At 30.4% G+C, this 16,859-nt stretch overlaps 1 protein-coding gene across 2 annotated transcripts in view; it reads right to left on the reverse strand.

The window, feature by feature from the left end:
- LOC134687528 (uncharacterized) overlaps positions 1-15,456 on the reverse strand; it is a 40,559-nt gene extending 25,103 nt beyond the window's left edge. Inside the window, exons 1-3 of one of the 2 annotated variants that reach the window (XM_063547899.1) lie at positions 15,199-15,456; positions 14,360-14,606; positions 13,422-14,008 (exon numbers count right to left, since the gene is read on the reverse strand). In XM_063547899.1, coding sequence (XP_063403969.1) covers positions 13,818-14,008; positions 14,360-14,606; positions 15,199-15,261 — 501 coding nt within the window. In that variant the 5' untranslated portion in view covers positions 15,262-15,456 and the 3' untranslated portion in view covers positions 13,422-13,817. Of the gene's footprint in view, positions 1-13,421; positions 14,009-14,359; positions 14,607-15,198 lie in introns of those variants that run through there. The other variant, XM_063547900.1, reaches the window with a different exon arrangement.
- Between the last annotated feature and the right edge of the window lie 1,403 nt (positions 15,457-16,859).

Here is a 16,859-nt window from a genome sequence, read left to right on the forward strand (position 1 = left end):
TTCGCTCATTATTAACTAGTACATCTGTAGATGTTTTAGTATAAACTCATTAATGAAGTGTCCAGCCATTGTCTTGTAAATTCATTTGATGACACTGATAGGGGATTAGAAATCAGAAATAATTATAACGTTAATCATCTTTATCACACACATCATAAAATAAACTGTCCTTATGCAAATTAAAACATAAGGTCCGCCCGATCAGTTGAAATAACATTGGTAATAAGTTAGTATAAACATTATATGTATCAGTGTAGGTTGCCGACCAGATAACATTCACCCATTCATAGAAACTGTCATGGATTTGGGCAAATTAAACGGGTTTGTCTTAATCTTATTAGATGGATTGTAATTAAATGAAGCTGACATATATGAACACCCCCATATTTGATCAACGTAAAACAAACAGAAAATCTAAAATCTACTTGTACTGACAAAACATCAGTCAATGAAACCTTTTAAATTTGAAAATTCAAATCTCTTGGTAATTTTGCAGTTACACCTTATAGCAAGTTTAGCCATACAATTTTTTACAACTGTTATATAGATCTGAGACCATTTTATACAATTGTGGAAACTATTGCCTACCCCCTAACAAATTTTCAATCAATAAAAAATTACTATCAGTTGATTTTGTTCTTTGCTTTTAAAGATAAAGATCACTTGATAAATCTTCTCCACCAAGAAAAATCAACAATATGATAGCTGAATATAACTAATGAAAACGACGGTTTTTGTCCTGGTAAATGTATGGCAAAACATCTTAAAAGTAAGAGTAGGTATTTAAATATCGTTTTTTTATCTTATATAGTTAATCAAAGTATGTCGAGTAAGTTTATCTATATATCATTTTGTAATGTTTCTAAAACTCAAAGTTTTTATGTTGAAAATGCATGTCATTACATTTATTTGATGTCAGAAAGATACGAATTGATGACCACACGGTGTTATTCATTAAAGTTGAGGTATTTTATATGTCAATCGAAACTATATAAGTGTTTTTCTTTTAATATCAATTATGAATATGGTATTCATTGGACGTTTTTTGAAACTTTGATGTGGTAAAATAATCTTTCATTCCGAAAGGCCTTTATTATTGATAGAATTACAAGGTAATTGTATAACAAAAGCACTGTTCGGTGTAGGGAACATTTATAACAATGTTTCTTTTGTTTTGTTTTACTATTGTCAATTTTTATGTCAGTACCCTTGATATAAAATGTATTCAGCTGCACATTTTCAATTAATTTCATAGACACTTTAATTTTGGCTGACACAAATTGGATCTTTTTAATAAGGTTGAATTGTTTTCGATGTGAAATGTTACCATTGTGTTTATAAATTATGCAAAAGAAGTTTAGGTTTTGACGAAGTATAGTTGAATGACTTTTGTATAATAAATGGATTCTAATAAAAAAAAGTTTTGATAGTTTCCGTAAAATTCTCCCAATCTGAATTTTAATGATGATGAAACACTAAAGTATCCGTGTTGGACGTTATATTACAACAATATATCTAAAAAGTAAAATCACAAAAATACTGAACTCAGAGGAAAATCAATTTGGAAAGTCCATAATCACATGGCAAAATCAAAAAACAAAACGCATCAAAAACGAATGGACAAGAACTGTCATATTCCTGACTTGGTACAGGCATTTTCAAATGTAGAAAATGGTGGATTAAACCTGGTTCTATAGCGCCAACCCTCTCACTTTAATAACAGTCTCATCAAATTCTGTTACATTTACATGATGCGTTAAATAAACAGTCACAATCAATAAAATAGTCAAAATATGGGAACATCAGTCATCATCGTATAACAATTTAACAGGACACAACAACATCTACTATCTACGAACACAAGGATTGATTTGAGTGTCTGACGTCAGAAAAATTATATACGTCACATAAATTTGTCGTTCAATGTGCATACAATAGTTATCCAAAGTACCTGGATTATAAACAATTTTAAATTTTACATAGGCAATGAGAGCAGACAGGGTTAAAAAATCAAAAGTATGTAAGAATAAATTACAGAAATCAAACTAGTCCAAAAGTTATACATAGAATTTATGAGAATCCAAAACTTTTAAAAGGAACAATTTAACAGGACACAAAAACCTATCCACGAACACATGGATCTACTTGAGTGTCCGACGTCAGAAAAATTATATACGTCACATAAATTTGTCGTTCAATGTGCATACAAACAATTTTAAAATTTACATAGGCAATGTACGCATACAGGGTTAAAAAATCAAAAGTATGTAAGAATGAATTACAGAAATAGACCGAGATTCAAACTAGTCCAAAAATTATACATAGAATATATGAGAATCCAAAACTTTTTAAAGGGAACAATTTAACAGGACACAATAACATCTACTGTCTAAGAACACATGGATTGATTTGAGTGTCTGACGTTAGAAAAATTATATACGTCACATAAATTTGATGTTCAATGTGCATACAAACAATTTTAAAATTTTTCATAGGCAATGTACGCATTCAGAGTTAAAAAATCAAAAGTATGTAAGAATAAATTACAGAAATAGACCGAGATTCAAACTAGTTCAAAAGTTATACATAGAATTTATGAGAATCCAAAAATTGTCAATTCCACTACGCCATTGATTGATTTTGACGTTTGTGGTTCAACGTATAAAGTAATTCATAATAGAAATATATCATAATGACATATTATAGGCAAATATCATACTGACGGGATCTTTTAAAGTACAGAGTCACGTTATAAGCACAAAAGAAATACAAAGAGTCACATATACAAAACAAATCACCAAAAAATGAAAGCCAATACAAACACATTGACGAGATGTATAAGTACCGAGCCACGTCAAACGGATATCACATAAAACCATTCAAAAGCGTGAACGCGAATCATACAAAATCATACTCATGTCGTTTGTTGATGTGTTACTTATTAGTCTATATCGTTCTGTTTTTGTTAATACATTAGGTCGTTAGATTTTTGTTTGAATTGTTTAACATTTGTCATTTCGGGGCCTTTTGGAGCTAACTATGCGGTATAAGCTTTGCTCATTTTTGAAGGCAGTACGGTGGCCTATAGTTGTTAATTTTTGATTCAACTTTGTTTCTTATGGAGAGTTGTCTCATTGGCAATTATACCATACACTTAAGAGTGCCGTTTTACCATAGTTTATTCCACACTTTGATTAATATTTCTTGTTGGTTACATTTTAAGGGATTTTTTTTACGTTGAATCCGTATGGATTGTATCAGGGTGTTGGTTTGAAGAAAAAATACATTTCATTTGGTGATATTGCACTGGTATTGTATTAAAACAATAATTAATAAACACATTCGAATAATTTAATAATAGAAACAGAAAGGATATTTTAGTTTCCAATCATTTGAAGGAATGTGCATTGGCAACAAAATGAAAACAACACGTTAAATTTAAATTTCATGCGCCAAAGGCATTTCGTAATTATTCTCAAATTCTTGTACATGTACTACTGCGATGCATTCACCTTGGTAAACCCCTTTGTAAATTATTTTTCAATATCTAATTTGTTCCTTGTATGGTATGGATGTTGCTACTTAACAATATGGTGTTTCCTCAATGTTGAATGTCGTGTATGGTAAACAGTTGTTGTTCATAATCATGGCATTTGGTCTTTAGTGGATTACTGTCCCACTGTCACGAACAAACACATCTTTATACATATACAAAGTCTGTAAACATTAAGTATGGAACGAATTTCATTTTTTGAAAACGTTATATTGATAAATGATTATTTAAAACTTTCGAGCTAGAAATGAGAGAATCTGAAGAAAATTACACATGAAATAACATATACTTGAAGCTTTTATTAAAGGGACCTAAAAATTGCCAAACGTTTACAGACAAAGAGTTTTGTTTGAATAAGGATTGGCGATACTTTGTTGAAAACTTCAAGATAATAATTTATCTAAATGCACATATATGTGTAATAAATGTAAAAAATAAGAAAAATAAATACAAACTCAAATATTAAGTAATTATTACAGGGTAAATTATACAAATTGAAAAAAAACTGACAAACAGCCAACTGGACAAAGTTTGAGTAAATTCAAATACAAGAGCATTCAAAGTTTTGTTCTAGTCTACATTTCATCCAAGGCATATATTTGAAAATAAAGTGAATTAAGATTATTATTTAATAAAATGTATTTCCTTCGTTCTTATATCAATGTGTGTTTCCTTGTTTTTGATAAATTCGAGGTTTTTATTCATAAAATGGATGTCATTGTATTTATTTGATTTCAGAGCGATACAAAATTGAGTACTGCATGGTGTTCATTGTGTTTAACTTTTTTTTAATGTCAACAATCGAAACTTTGAAGGTTTTTAAATTTAATTGTTCTCGTTTGAAGCTCCGTGGGACTATTTATATGATTTTTTTTATTCCCCCGATCTTAATTAAAGACAGAATTTAAAGGCAATTATATCATATCCCTATTGTTCGATGTGGGGAACATTTGTAACAAGTGTGCCTGTGTATTATTGTACTTTTGTCATTTTTTATGTCAGCAATTTTAAACAAAAATTTATTCAGGTGCACATTTTCAATTAATTTTAAACAAAACACAAACAGAAACGTTAACTGACAAAATTTAAATGTTAAAACGTTTGAAACTTATACCTCATTAATTCAAATGGTATTGAATGTCATTACAAATTATATTAATTATGCAATAGAAAGTTTTGATATAGAATATTTTTTTCTATTAGTATCGCTAGTGTATAAACTGCTTCGTTTTTGTTTGAGAAATATATTCGTTATACCAATATTTATGAAAATCGTCTCTAAAATAATGTGAACACTCGTCTGCATCTATTTAATGAATGGCCTCGATCATCACTGAAGATACATTAATTGTCGTAATGTACATCTGGTGCAGTTAAATTGGTAGGGATAATATATATATATATGGCATAACATCGTGGCCACAAGTTAATTTTTTTCTGTTTAGTATTAAATTTATATTAAGATCCATTTTGTTACATCTTGTGATCAATTTGATTTGGCAAATGCCAATAGCAGTCAGCAGGGTTAAAGAACATCAATTGTTCGACCTTTAAGTCAAATGCGTTTTGTTTAAATACACTTTTTCACTTTTTTGGTCTTTTGGAAAATGTTGTTTGTGCTGTATTTAGACCCTTCTACAACGAAATTTGTTTTGCATGCACACGTATAAAAATTGCGGTTTTTATCCAACGCAATCATAGGTTTGAACGTAAATAATTATTCCAATTTAGACTCGTATATATATGGTTACAGTATATATGTACAATTGTAATGCTTAACATCAAACTCATGACTTCTACCATATATGAAGGTCATACAAATTCATAGAATTTTCAAACAGTTTGTTTTATTGATAAGGCTTTAAAATGATGAATTCGAAAGAAATTCCTGAGCTTTCAATCATGAGGATGCTTGTTGAATGATCTTAAAATCAAATAAACTCCGGGTGCGGGAATTTCTCGCTGCATTGAAGACCTATTGGTGACCTTCTGCTGTTGACTGTTTTATGGTCGTGTTGTTATCTCTTTTGACAAATTTCCCATTTCCATTCTCAATTTTACTTATTTTATTACTGTATTTTTTATCAAAGAACTTAAGGCCACACAGAGGCAAAACCATGCACAACTAAATAACTAATAAAAGAGGGACGAAAGATACCAAAGGGAACGTCAAACTAAAGAATAAAGAACCCAACCAAAAGTTAGGGGTGATCTCAGGTGTTCTGGAAGGGTAAACAGATCCTACTCCACATGTAGCACCCGTCGTGTTGCTTCTGTGATAACAAATCCGGTAAATAGTATAATTAGGTAGGATACATTCATGAAAAGGAACGGGGTTGTAGTTACGACGTAAGGACCATATCCGATATCATGTGTGACACGGTTATTTCATAACGGTTAACCAACTTTTAACTGTATTAAGGTGGTTCCTAACAATACAGGGAGATAACTCTGTAAAATCAGTTAAACGTTTTAACAACGTTGTGTTGTTGAGGGAATATTAAGCTTCGCAATCTTCAAAATTACTGTTTGTCAATCTGCTATATATAACCAGTGTATTTTTTCTGATATAATGGTTGGTTCAAATTTTTTGACAAAGGGCCAAATTAATTTTAGTGAAAGTGTTGGGTACCACCTAAAATAAAACAAAATGAACTTTTTCCAATCTTAGGTTATTTGCAAGTTAGCAGGTCATTAACTGGAAAGGAATCATAAAGATACACTTTAACACCACATGCTTGTCCATTCGTTGGATGATTTTATCATTTGATTTTGCCATTTGATTAGGGACTTTCAATTTTTGAATTTTCTTCGGAGTTTAATATTTTTAGTATTTTACTTTTTGCTACTGTTCCAAAGACATACACATTTATCATATACATGCATAAATAATACACCACGTCCAGGAACCAACACTAACAATCAATCCTACTATGGAAAGTACCGGTTATTTATCATTTCTTAGGTTATTTGCAAGTTAGCAGGTCATAAACTGGAAAGTAATCATAAAGATACACTTTAACACCACATGCTTGTCCATTCGTTTGATGTTTTTATCATTTGATTTTGCCAATTGATTAGGGACTTTCAATTTTTGCATTTTCCTCGGAGTTTAGTATTTTTAGTATTTTACTTTTTGCTACTGTTCCAAAGACATACACATTTATCATATACATGCATAAATAATACACCACGTTAAGGAACCAACACTAACAATCAATCCTACTATGGAAAGTACCGGTTATTTATCATTTCTTAGGTTATTTGCAAGTTAGCAGGTCATAAACTGGAAAGTAATCATAAAGATACACTTTAACACCACATGCTTGTCCATTCGTTTGATGTTTTTATCATTTGATTTTGCCAATTGATTAGGGACTTTCAATTTTTGCATTTTCCTCGGAGTTTAGTATTTTTAGTATTTTACTTTTTGCTACTGTTCCAAAGACATACACATTTATCATATACATGCATAAATAATACACCACGTTAAGGAACCAACACTCACAATCAATCCTACTATGGAAAGTACCGGTTATTTATTATTTATAGAATTTCATTCTTCGTTCAAATAATACTGTTGTAAAACCTTACAATGATTACAAATGATAAGCAAGACAATGCCCTCATAAAACCTATCGATTGAAAAGTTAATCGCTGAGATGTTTGAATATAAGAAATATTCACAGACATTTCTACGGAAGCGTATTAGCACCACACATTTTTTGTCTTCCTATGTTTGAGTTTGAAACCTTTGCGATATAACGCGAACCTTTGCGATTTAACGCAAACCTTTGCGATAAAACGCAAACCTTTGCGATATAACGTAAACCTTTGCGCTTTAACCCAAACCTTTGCGTTATATAACGCAAACATTTGCATTATAACGCAAAACCTTTTAACGCAAACATTTGTTTCATCTTTTTTCTTATTTAAGATACAAAGGAAACAGTAGTTATTAATGGAGGAGGCTGTATATATCAAAATTTATCACCTTTTTAGTCATTGCAAAGTAAAATGCTTGAATAATTAGATCATATCAATGACTAATAATGAGCAGAATATTATAAGAAGATGTGGTATGAGTGACAATAAGAAAACACTCCATCAAAGTCACTATTCGTAAAAGTAAACCATTATAGGCCGAATTACGGTCTTCAACACGGAGCATTGGCTCACACTGAACACCAAACTATAAAGGTCCCCAAAAACGATATCCATATTACTACTAGTATATATATTACAAAGAAAATTGAGTAAATTGAGGTTATACCTCAGAAAAAAAATCAACCCTGGTAATATAGCTATAACCGAATATGAATATACTTCCAATATTAGCTCTCGTTTGAGAACTGTGTGAAGTAGAGTGAATTCAAACAAGCTACCCTTTGGCAATAAATGTATAGAATGAAGATGTTTTATTAATAAAATTATGTTCTCTCTATTCAAATTGCTACCCAAGCATCTTTCTTATTCATATTCTGAGATTAAAAAAACAAACAAGCAGAAATATCATTTCGTCTGTTTGACTTGCAGGTTTCACAATTGTATGACATTATTTTTTATCTTTAAATTTAAATATGGCTATATACTAAACTATATCTATTTTCTTGTTAAATTATATACTTTTCTGATAGACAAATCAGTCTTAATTTATGTATAATTGCACTTCAAGTAATCCATTATTCCTATGCATATTTATTATAATGATTTGGCTTTGTATGTATGTTTCTTTTTTTATCTACTAGTAAATCACATCCGAAAAAAAAGACAGACGGACATATATACAAAAAGTTTTAAAAAATGACCAAATTCAATGAATATTTACGAACATGCGTTGAAAGGCCATTTCGTGATGTCACAGTTTCATGTATTGAAAATAAGCTATCTGTTTTTATTGTGTAGCAACTATACACGATCATAAAAAAAAAACGTTTACCACAATTAACCTAGTTTGAGAACAATAAACAAAGCATACATAAAAAACAATTGTACATAAACTTTCATATGATCTTTTGTATTGTGAAGGAGAGAGGTAAAAGATACCAAAGGTACATTTAAACTCGTCAGTCGAACATAAATTGACAACGCCATGGCTATAAAAGAAAAAAAAAAGATCAACCGACAAATAAAAGTACATACGAAAAAGGTCGAACAAAACAAAATCCTTGGAATTTGACATTTGTGAGGTATTAATCCTTCATTTCATAGGAGTAAAACATTTCTGAGTAATACACATATATCTTGGCTGTTTCAAAGCACCAATATTACTTTTATTTGGGGTTTCTATAGAATATCTTGAAAACTTCAGGTTACATGGTTTACTTCAAGTGATGGTCATTTTCATATATTCAAAGACATGTTATAATAAATTGTGTTAGTAATACTGCACAGGATAAAGTTGGACTCATGCAAAATTTTATTTTTTATTAGAAACGTAGATGAATTCTACATCATTTTTGAATAGTGCAAATCTAACAAAGACTAATAAGGGGAAAATAAAAGTTGGTATAACATCTGGTTGTTGCTCATGAAATCAAGCATCTTGATAAGGAAATTTTAGAAAAAAAGATTTGTTTGAATCAGCGTTAATTTTACAACGTAGGATTTATTCCTCCCTAAGAAAAGATACTTGTATATATCTTGGCCCTGCTTTTAATTAAACAAAATAGACACAACTCTTTCAATTTGTCTTTTAGTTTGGAATACTTGTGTAAAGTGTTTAAAGTTCAAATGTTAATAATTTTTGCAAGATAAAAGAGTCTTAGATTTAATGTATTCTAAAAGATCTTTGTTTTTTTCCAATAAAGTATATGTCTGACCTTACTTAGGTATATGAAGATATGGTATGAATGCCAATTAAACAAATCTCCATTCAAATAACAATTAACAAATAACAAACAATAAACAATTGAAGGTCAAGGTACGGCCTTCAACACGGAGCCTTGGCTCACACCAAACATCAAGCTATTAAGGGCCCCAAAATTACCAGTGTAAAACCATTTAAAAGGGAAAACCAACGGTCTAATCTATATCAAAAACGAGAAACGAGAAAAATGTATACATTACATAAACAAACAACAACTATTTTTGCTTTTCATACGGTAAAGAAATCTTTTCTTTTCGTCCTGACTAATAGTGTTGGATAGACGAAAGACTACACATACATTATGTAACGACATACGGAAATCACGATTGTTTGATGAAGATACTAAGTGGGAAATTAGAAATACAATCATGTACTTCAGATAGGCTAAGAGATAACGTCTCACCTGTATAGCACCCGATCACAGTAAAATATATTGCTATGTATAATTACTTAACCAAATTCACGTGTTCGTTACACAAATGCTGTTTTTCCAGGGAAATTTTGCCGGAGCAAACTTCTATTTATATGACATGCACTGCTTTCAAATGGCAATGTAATTCATTAACTTTTGTAAAATTAGAATTGGTGGGAGCTATTATCAGTGATTAATTTTGTTTTAAATGCACTTTAAATATTTGACTTCCACTTTATTTAGAAAAATCGTACAACAAACTATACACCGTTAACTATGTTACTACACCATCATGAAGTGAAACTTCCCTAATTATAGTAATTTGTCTGGATAGATCGTCAGGACGTAGACATAAAATGACACTATATACACAATTTATTTTGTCATGCTGAAGAATTTAAAGTTTGTATTTTAACATAAAGTATACAATGTTTACCTATAAAATGTGCATGTAAAACAAAATTATCTTAGTTTTGTCTTTTTATTCTTATTTTACATCGGTCTTATATAATAAATAATATTGCCAAACGCGAGGTGAAGGCTTTGTTTTATGCACATTTCATCAATAACAAAACACATTTATATATATATATGAATTATGATGATTATGGAATATTATAGAAGCAATAAAATCCAAACTAGATATACAAACAACTATCGACCCAAAAGGAAGTAATAAAATCATATAAATGTACTAAAATGTATTTATGAATTGACTTATCATAAAGCTAATGATAGACATGCAGTTTACTATACTTATCCGTATATGAATAATAAGCAGGTTTTGTCCATGAAATAACCAGCTATTAAAGGTCAAACTACAAGAAATAAACATAACCACGTATCCGTATATTTTCTATAATGTACGAAAATACATACTAGGGAAAGCTTCATAAGATTTAAGTACACTTATATGTGGGAAAATAACACGAGAACAATCAGTCATTAGATGTTAAAGGAAATTTAAAATCTTAAGTTGAAGGTTTGACACACTATTATTAACAAATTTATAAAACTCTCTTTTCGAAAATCACGGAAAACTTAAGTCAAGCAACAACCAAAAAAGACGAGTGCTGCCGGAATGTTGAAAAAATAGAAGTTAAATTAAGAAAAAAATCAAATTTCATCTCTTGTAAACTGCTTTTCAAATGACCTGTGATGTCAATATCTAGGATTATATAGCATCAGTACCATACCAATATTAAATCGTAAATACACTGATGAGTCTTATGTAGACGAAATGCGCGTCTGACGTACAAAATTATAATCCTGGTACCTTTGATAACTATTAATACCACTGGAACGATGCCACTGCTGGTGGACGTTTCGTCCCCGAGGGTCATTTTTATAAATTTCCTGTTAACAAAACTTTGAATTTTTCGAAAAAAAGGATTTTCTTATCTAAGGCATAGATTACCTAAGCCGTATTTGGCACAACTTTTTGAAATTTTGGATCCTCAATGCTCTTTAACTTTGTGCTTGTTTGGTTTTATAAATATTTTGATATGAGAGTAACTGATGAGTCTGATGTAGACGAAACGCGCGTCTGGCGTACTAAATTATAATCCTGGTACCTTTGATAACTAGTGATATAAATGTCAAGATAATACAAAAATATTAAGGGAATCGTTTGAACTTTTAATGAAGCGAGAAATGACTCAATGAGAGGACAAATCTTTCATTTTATGCATCATATATCAAGAGAATATAGTTTAAGAAAAGGACATAATAAGGAATAGAACACAATCGAACCTTTTACAAATTATACGATTATTCCAATATTTCTATATGTAAGAAATGTATCTCGTAAGTAGAAACACAGAAACGTTATACTGGGCAACCTATCGGTGATGAGGATTGTAAAATAAAGGTAAAAGATACCAAATCGACATTTAAGCTCATAAGTTAAAAATAGACTGAATTTCCAGGGGGGGGGGGGTCAAAGAGGGTAAAAGGGGAAAAGAACAAACGATAAACAGCACCAAAAACTGGGGTTGATATTGGGTGCTATGGACGGGTAAATAGGTTATGTTCCACACATAACATTCTTTATGTTGCTTATGTAAATACAAACCTGGTGATCAATCTCAATTTGTTTCATTTCTACCTTCCCGTAGCACCTGAAACCACCCCCATTTTTTTAGTGTTCGTGTTGTGAAGTCTTTAGTTTTCTGTGTTCTGTCTTATGTACTATCATTTGTCGATCTTTGAGTTTGACTGTCTCTCTGGTATCTTTCATCCCTCCTGTTGGGGAAAGGGGGACGGGATTGCGGTAACGACGATTGGAACATATTCGTGGTTAATTGTGAAACAGAAATTTCATAACGGTTAACCAACTGGTGACGGCGTCCAATAATTTTCGAAGGGTTAATTTAAATTCTGCATTTCCGAATTCTGGTTTGATAGCGTATGTAGCAGCCTTATATCAAGAAAAACATGAAAAGGAAACGTAAGCTTCGGAAAAGCGTATAAAGCTGAAGATATACAACCCATATGCAGTTGCACCTGGCATGTTGCTGCATAGAAATGGAAAGTTTTGAATAAGAAGGCTTACATCGGCTGTTATGTCTTAAATCTTTTTCTGCAACCGACGCTGGTTGTCAATTACTAAAAGTGAGTTGAACTATAAGACAGATTAAACTGTATCTGTTGTAGCCTTTATTTATATCGGTCAATTATGTAAAAATGTCCTGTACAAAGTCAGAAAAATTGTCATTCTTATATAACAGTTCGTTTCTGTGTGTGTAACGTTTTGATGTTGTCTTTCTGTTGTGTCGTAGTTATTCTCTTATATTTGATGCGTTTCAATCAGTTTTAGTTTGTCACTCCGATTTGTATTTTTCTCAATCGATGGATGAATTTCGAACAGCGGTATTCTACTGTTGCCTTTATTAAACATTGTCACCAAATTTTTTTTTTATCCGAGAAGACATTATCGTTATATCGGAATCTAGGCAAACTTATTTGAAGTATTACAAACCTAATTTCAAAACTCAATGAATAAAAAGGGCAATGGTATCACGTTAGTGTGACACAGTAATTTCTAATATTGTTAGGCAAGTAAACAGTTTTAAATTTAACACAACAACATTCAGCAATTAGGAGATAAAATGACAGAAGACAATTGAACCATATATTCTTGTTGATAGCTTAAGTAATTATACGTAAAACTAAGATTATTCTTTTTCAGATGTTCTTTTAAGATGTTATCTTATCTTTGAATGTGTCAGCAAAGAGGGATAACTTTTAATAACCAGTTCAACTTGAGTCCAATTTTTGACTTTAACCTACCTACTGACTAGAAAAGTAAGGAGGTTTGTATTCAGAAACCGGTATATTTGTTTAAGTTCTTTACCTCGTACTTTTTTTTTGATATTTTACATTTATTTGAGTATCAATAAAGGGTCTTTACAGACGAAACGCTCGTCTTGCATACAAACTTTTAATACCATTTTTTTTTATCCTGATATATAAATATATAATGAGTTTATTATTTGAAATGCATATGTGGCAAATAGTTGGAATATAGTATTGCCATTTTATTTGAACAATTTTTTTCATAAGCTTTTATTATATACATTCACGTGCAGCTCCTTTCACAAAATAATTTACAAGTCATTATAACTTCAGTATAACTTAGATCGATCTTTATATCATAAGCATTTTAGGTGAAAATAGTCGCTGGTCTCACAGTACTTGGTTTTTATGTTTTTTTTAACATGTTTTACTGCTATGTCGACGCTGATCAATACGGAAAGAATGCTTTGAGTAACAAAGCACACACACTGAGGGTTAGCAGTTCCACTCAAGCATCAGTATGTATAGCTGAGAGGGTCTTCGTATTCAACGTCTCATTTTACTCCATTGCACAGTTCGACTTTCGATCTGCCTCAAACGAACTCTCCTTCATGATTGCATCCGCCCGAACTTTGAAAATAGTATTGCTTCAGATATTTCTGAACAGTTTATTGCTCAAGTTGTGATCAGCAACAGATGTCTGATTTTGACAGTTTCCAAACACGGATATTTGTTCGCAAGATATCCTCATCACAAATGTCACTATCAGAATCCCTTATGAAGGACAAAGATGGTGGTCGAGATAATTTGGGTGATCTCGTTGATAGATCCTCTTCACTTTCGGAATATTCACTCATATCTTCAGAACAAACAGATCCTGAAATCAAAATGAAATAACGTGTTAAAAAATTCTTTGAAAAAATAATCTTGTTTTTAACCAAATCCAAATTTAATAGTATGCAGTCAATAAGCTACTTAATAAATATGATTCTGCAGTACACATATGATTTTAACTTCTATTATTTCTATCTTGAAGAGAAAATGAGCAATTTTTCTATTTTGATAGAAATAATAAGATAAAGAACAATCGAGGTAAATGTAAATTCAACTTTACTGAGGTAACAACTACACGAATAAATAAGCATTAAACATGACGAGTGCAACATTAGTCTTCAACATACGATAGATATATATACAAAATGTTAGGTTTATTTGAATATATAATTACCTTCTAAACTTGATGATGAGCCCATAGTATTTTCGAACATAGGAGCGCTTAGTCTTCGTGTAAATGTTTTCTGTTCTATTTGATTGGTAGAATTTGGAAGCATATAACTACTCATGCACCTTCTTTGGTGACCGGAAAAAGTTCTAGGTTGTCGCGTGTGTCCTTGCAGTTTAAATAATGTTTGTATGGTATCATTTATATTGAGAAGTTGCTTCATCAATTTAACATCTTGGCTTCTTAAATCAAGCTGAAAAATAACGTAACAATTATTAAATTATATAAAACAAAATTTATTATAAAACAATAAGTGTTTTATATATAAGTAGAACAAATATAAATGAGGGTTTGTTTATTCAAGTTTACGTATGAAACAAATAGTATATAGAAAAGACTGTTCACTTTTGTATATTAAATATCTGTCTATTAGATAGAGAGTTGTCTCATTGGCACTCATACCAAATCTTCTAATATCTATGTTACAGTAGAGAAAAGCTCCGGAATCGAAGTATTGCTCCGAGTCTAAAAAAAGATATTGAATAATGAATGTCACTTTTGCATATTAATTATCTGTTATGGTAAACATGCATAATAGAGAATTGTGTCATTGGCACTCATACTAAATCTTCTCATATCTATGTTACAAAAGAAAAAGCTCTCCGAAATCGGGGGTATTTCTCCAGGTCTTAATAAAGATATTAAATAATGTACGTCTTTTTGACAACAAATAATGTTTAAAATAAAATAAAAAATACCTTAGAAATTTTAAAAGTATACATAATCAACAATCAACAATCGAAAAACAATGTCATCCATTTCAAATAGAATAATCTATAACTTACCAGTTCATTTCTTAATGTATTTAAAGCTAACGTAATTCTATCATCCACATTATTCTGTTCCATGTTTACTATATAAAGATGTTTACACGGTAAGTGTTCTACTATTAAATGATAATGTCAGTTCATTTCATCTCTTTTATACCTTTAACTGTTAACTATTTATCGGATCGGTAATTCCCAATTTACCACGCACAGTATAGGTTGTACGTTACCACCTCAGAGTCTTTCAAGTACGTTGCACTTGACGGTGACAATATTTTATTAGGATGTAGTACTCGGTTATTGTAGAGATCACGGTATGTTAAGGACTTTATATCTTATAAGACGGAAATTATCATTTATACAAATAAAATTATTAATTATGAAAACAACAGCTAGACAGTACAAGTTGATTATATTTATTATTTTCTTATTGGAAAAGTCGACAACGTTGTAATACAATTTAATAAAATATAAAAATGTTAATCCTATTATCTTGACACTGCACCAGAGCATATTAGCCTGTAAAATGACCTTAAATTAATTTTCTAATATACGGTCTGTTTTGAGTTTCTCTTTAACAATTAGTTGACAAATAAAAATGCTTCTTCGTTATAATAATGTAGGAGTATATTTCTCCATGATGATGGTCGCTGTGACTTTGAGATGACGAACAGCAGCACAATCGTTGATCGGTTGCTTTTTGTGTATAATCGCTGTGTATGTACTGATTTCCTGTCATAGATGGATACCCCATATCCTTTCTTTTACATTATATTAGGTATATCAAAAATCAATGTATGATTTAAACGAATTTTTAAAACACATTCAAGTACGATTGTCGCACAGACAACTTATTTACCGTGTTAATGCCATAGTAATAGCAATGACCATGTTTTTTGTAAGTTATTAATAGTTTTAATTTTACTTTATTTTCTTCGTTATCCAAAATAATATTAGCTCGAAACTATTGGGCTTTCTGGACTATTTTTTCTCTCTATTTCTTTTATAAAGTGATTTCCAAATGTATCAAATAACTTATCACGCTAAACAGCACATGTAAAATGGTCAGACATAGAATAAATTTATTACTGACGTTTTGACATTTATTGTTATCTTTTCCATGTTTATATATAAATTTCTATTATATTTAGATCTAAATATGTAATGCCTACTAATCTTTTTGTTTGTTGTTTTTTTTTTCTTTCTTTTGTTGATGTGTGTTTCTTTTTCTTTTCTCTGAAACTTTTTTTTTATATCAAATATGTATTAATAATATGTTTATGGGTATACGGTAATACATTTAAAATAATATTTTACTTAATTTACTTAAAACATTAGAGGTCATAAAGGACTTACTAGTGCTAAGTACTTATCTACTAAATTCGTCGAAATCTTATTAATGGTATTTTTACTTATGAAAAAACAAAACAACAAACATGGATTCTATGAAAACCTCGAATTGGAAAGTCTTTATATATAAACACAATCAAGTGCATGTGCTTTACCGTCTTGTATAAAACTTCATTAACTTCAGTGATTAGTCTTTCCTGTAATACGTAATAGTGGTTTTCCCGAGCTTGCTTTTTATAAATGTTTATCAACCAAAGGTTATTCGTGGTTTTTAAAGTTGCTCTTATATACAGACAAAATAAATGAAATTATTCGCCAATGTTAGTATT

This window comes from Mytilus trossulus, chromosome 10 (assembly GCF_036588685.1).
Source record: "Mytilus trossulus isolate FHL-02 chromosome 10, PNRI_Mtr1.1.1.hap1, whole genome shotgun sequence".
Taxonomy (NCBI): domain Eukaryota; kingdom Metazoa; phylum Mollusca; class Bivalvia; order Mytilida; family Mytilidae; genus Mytilus; species Mytilus trossulus.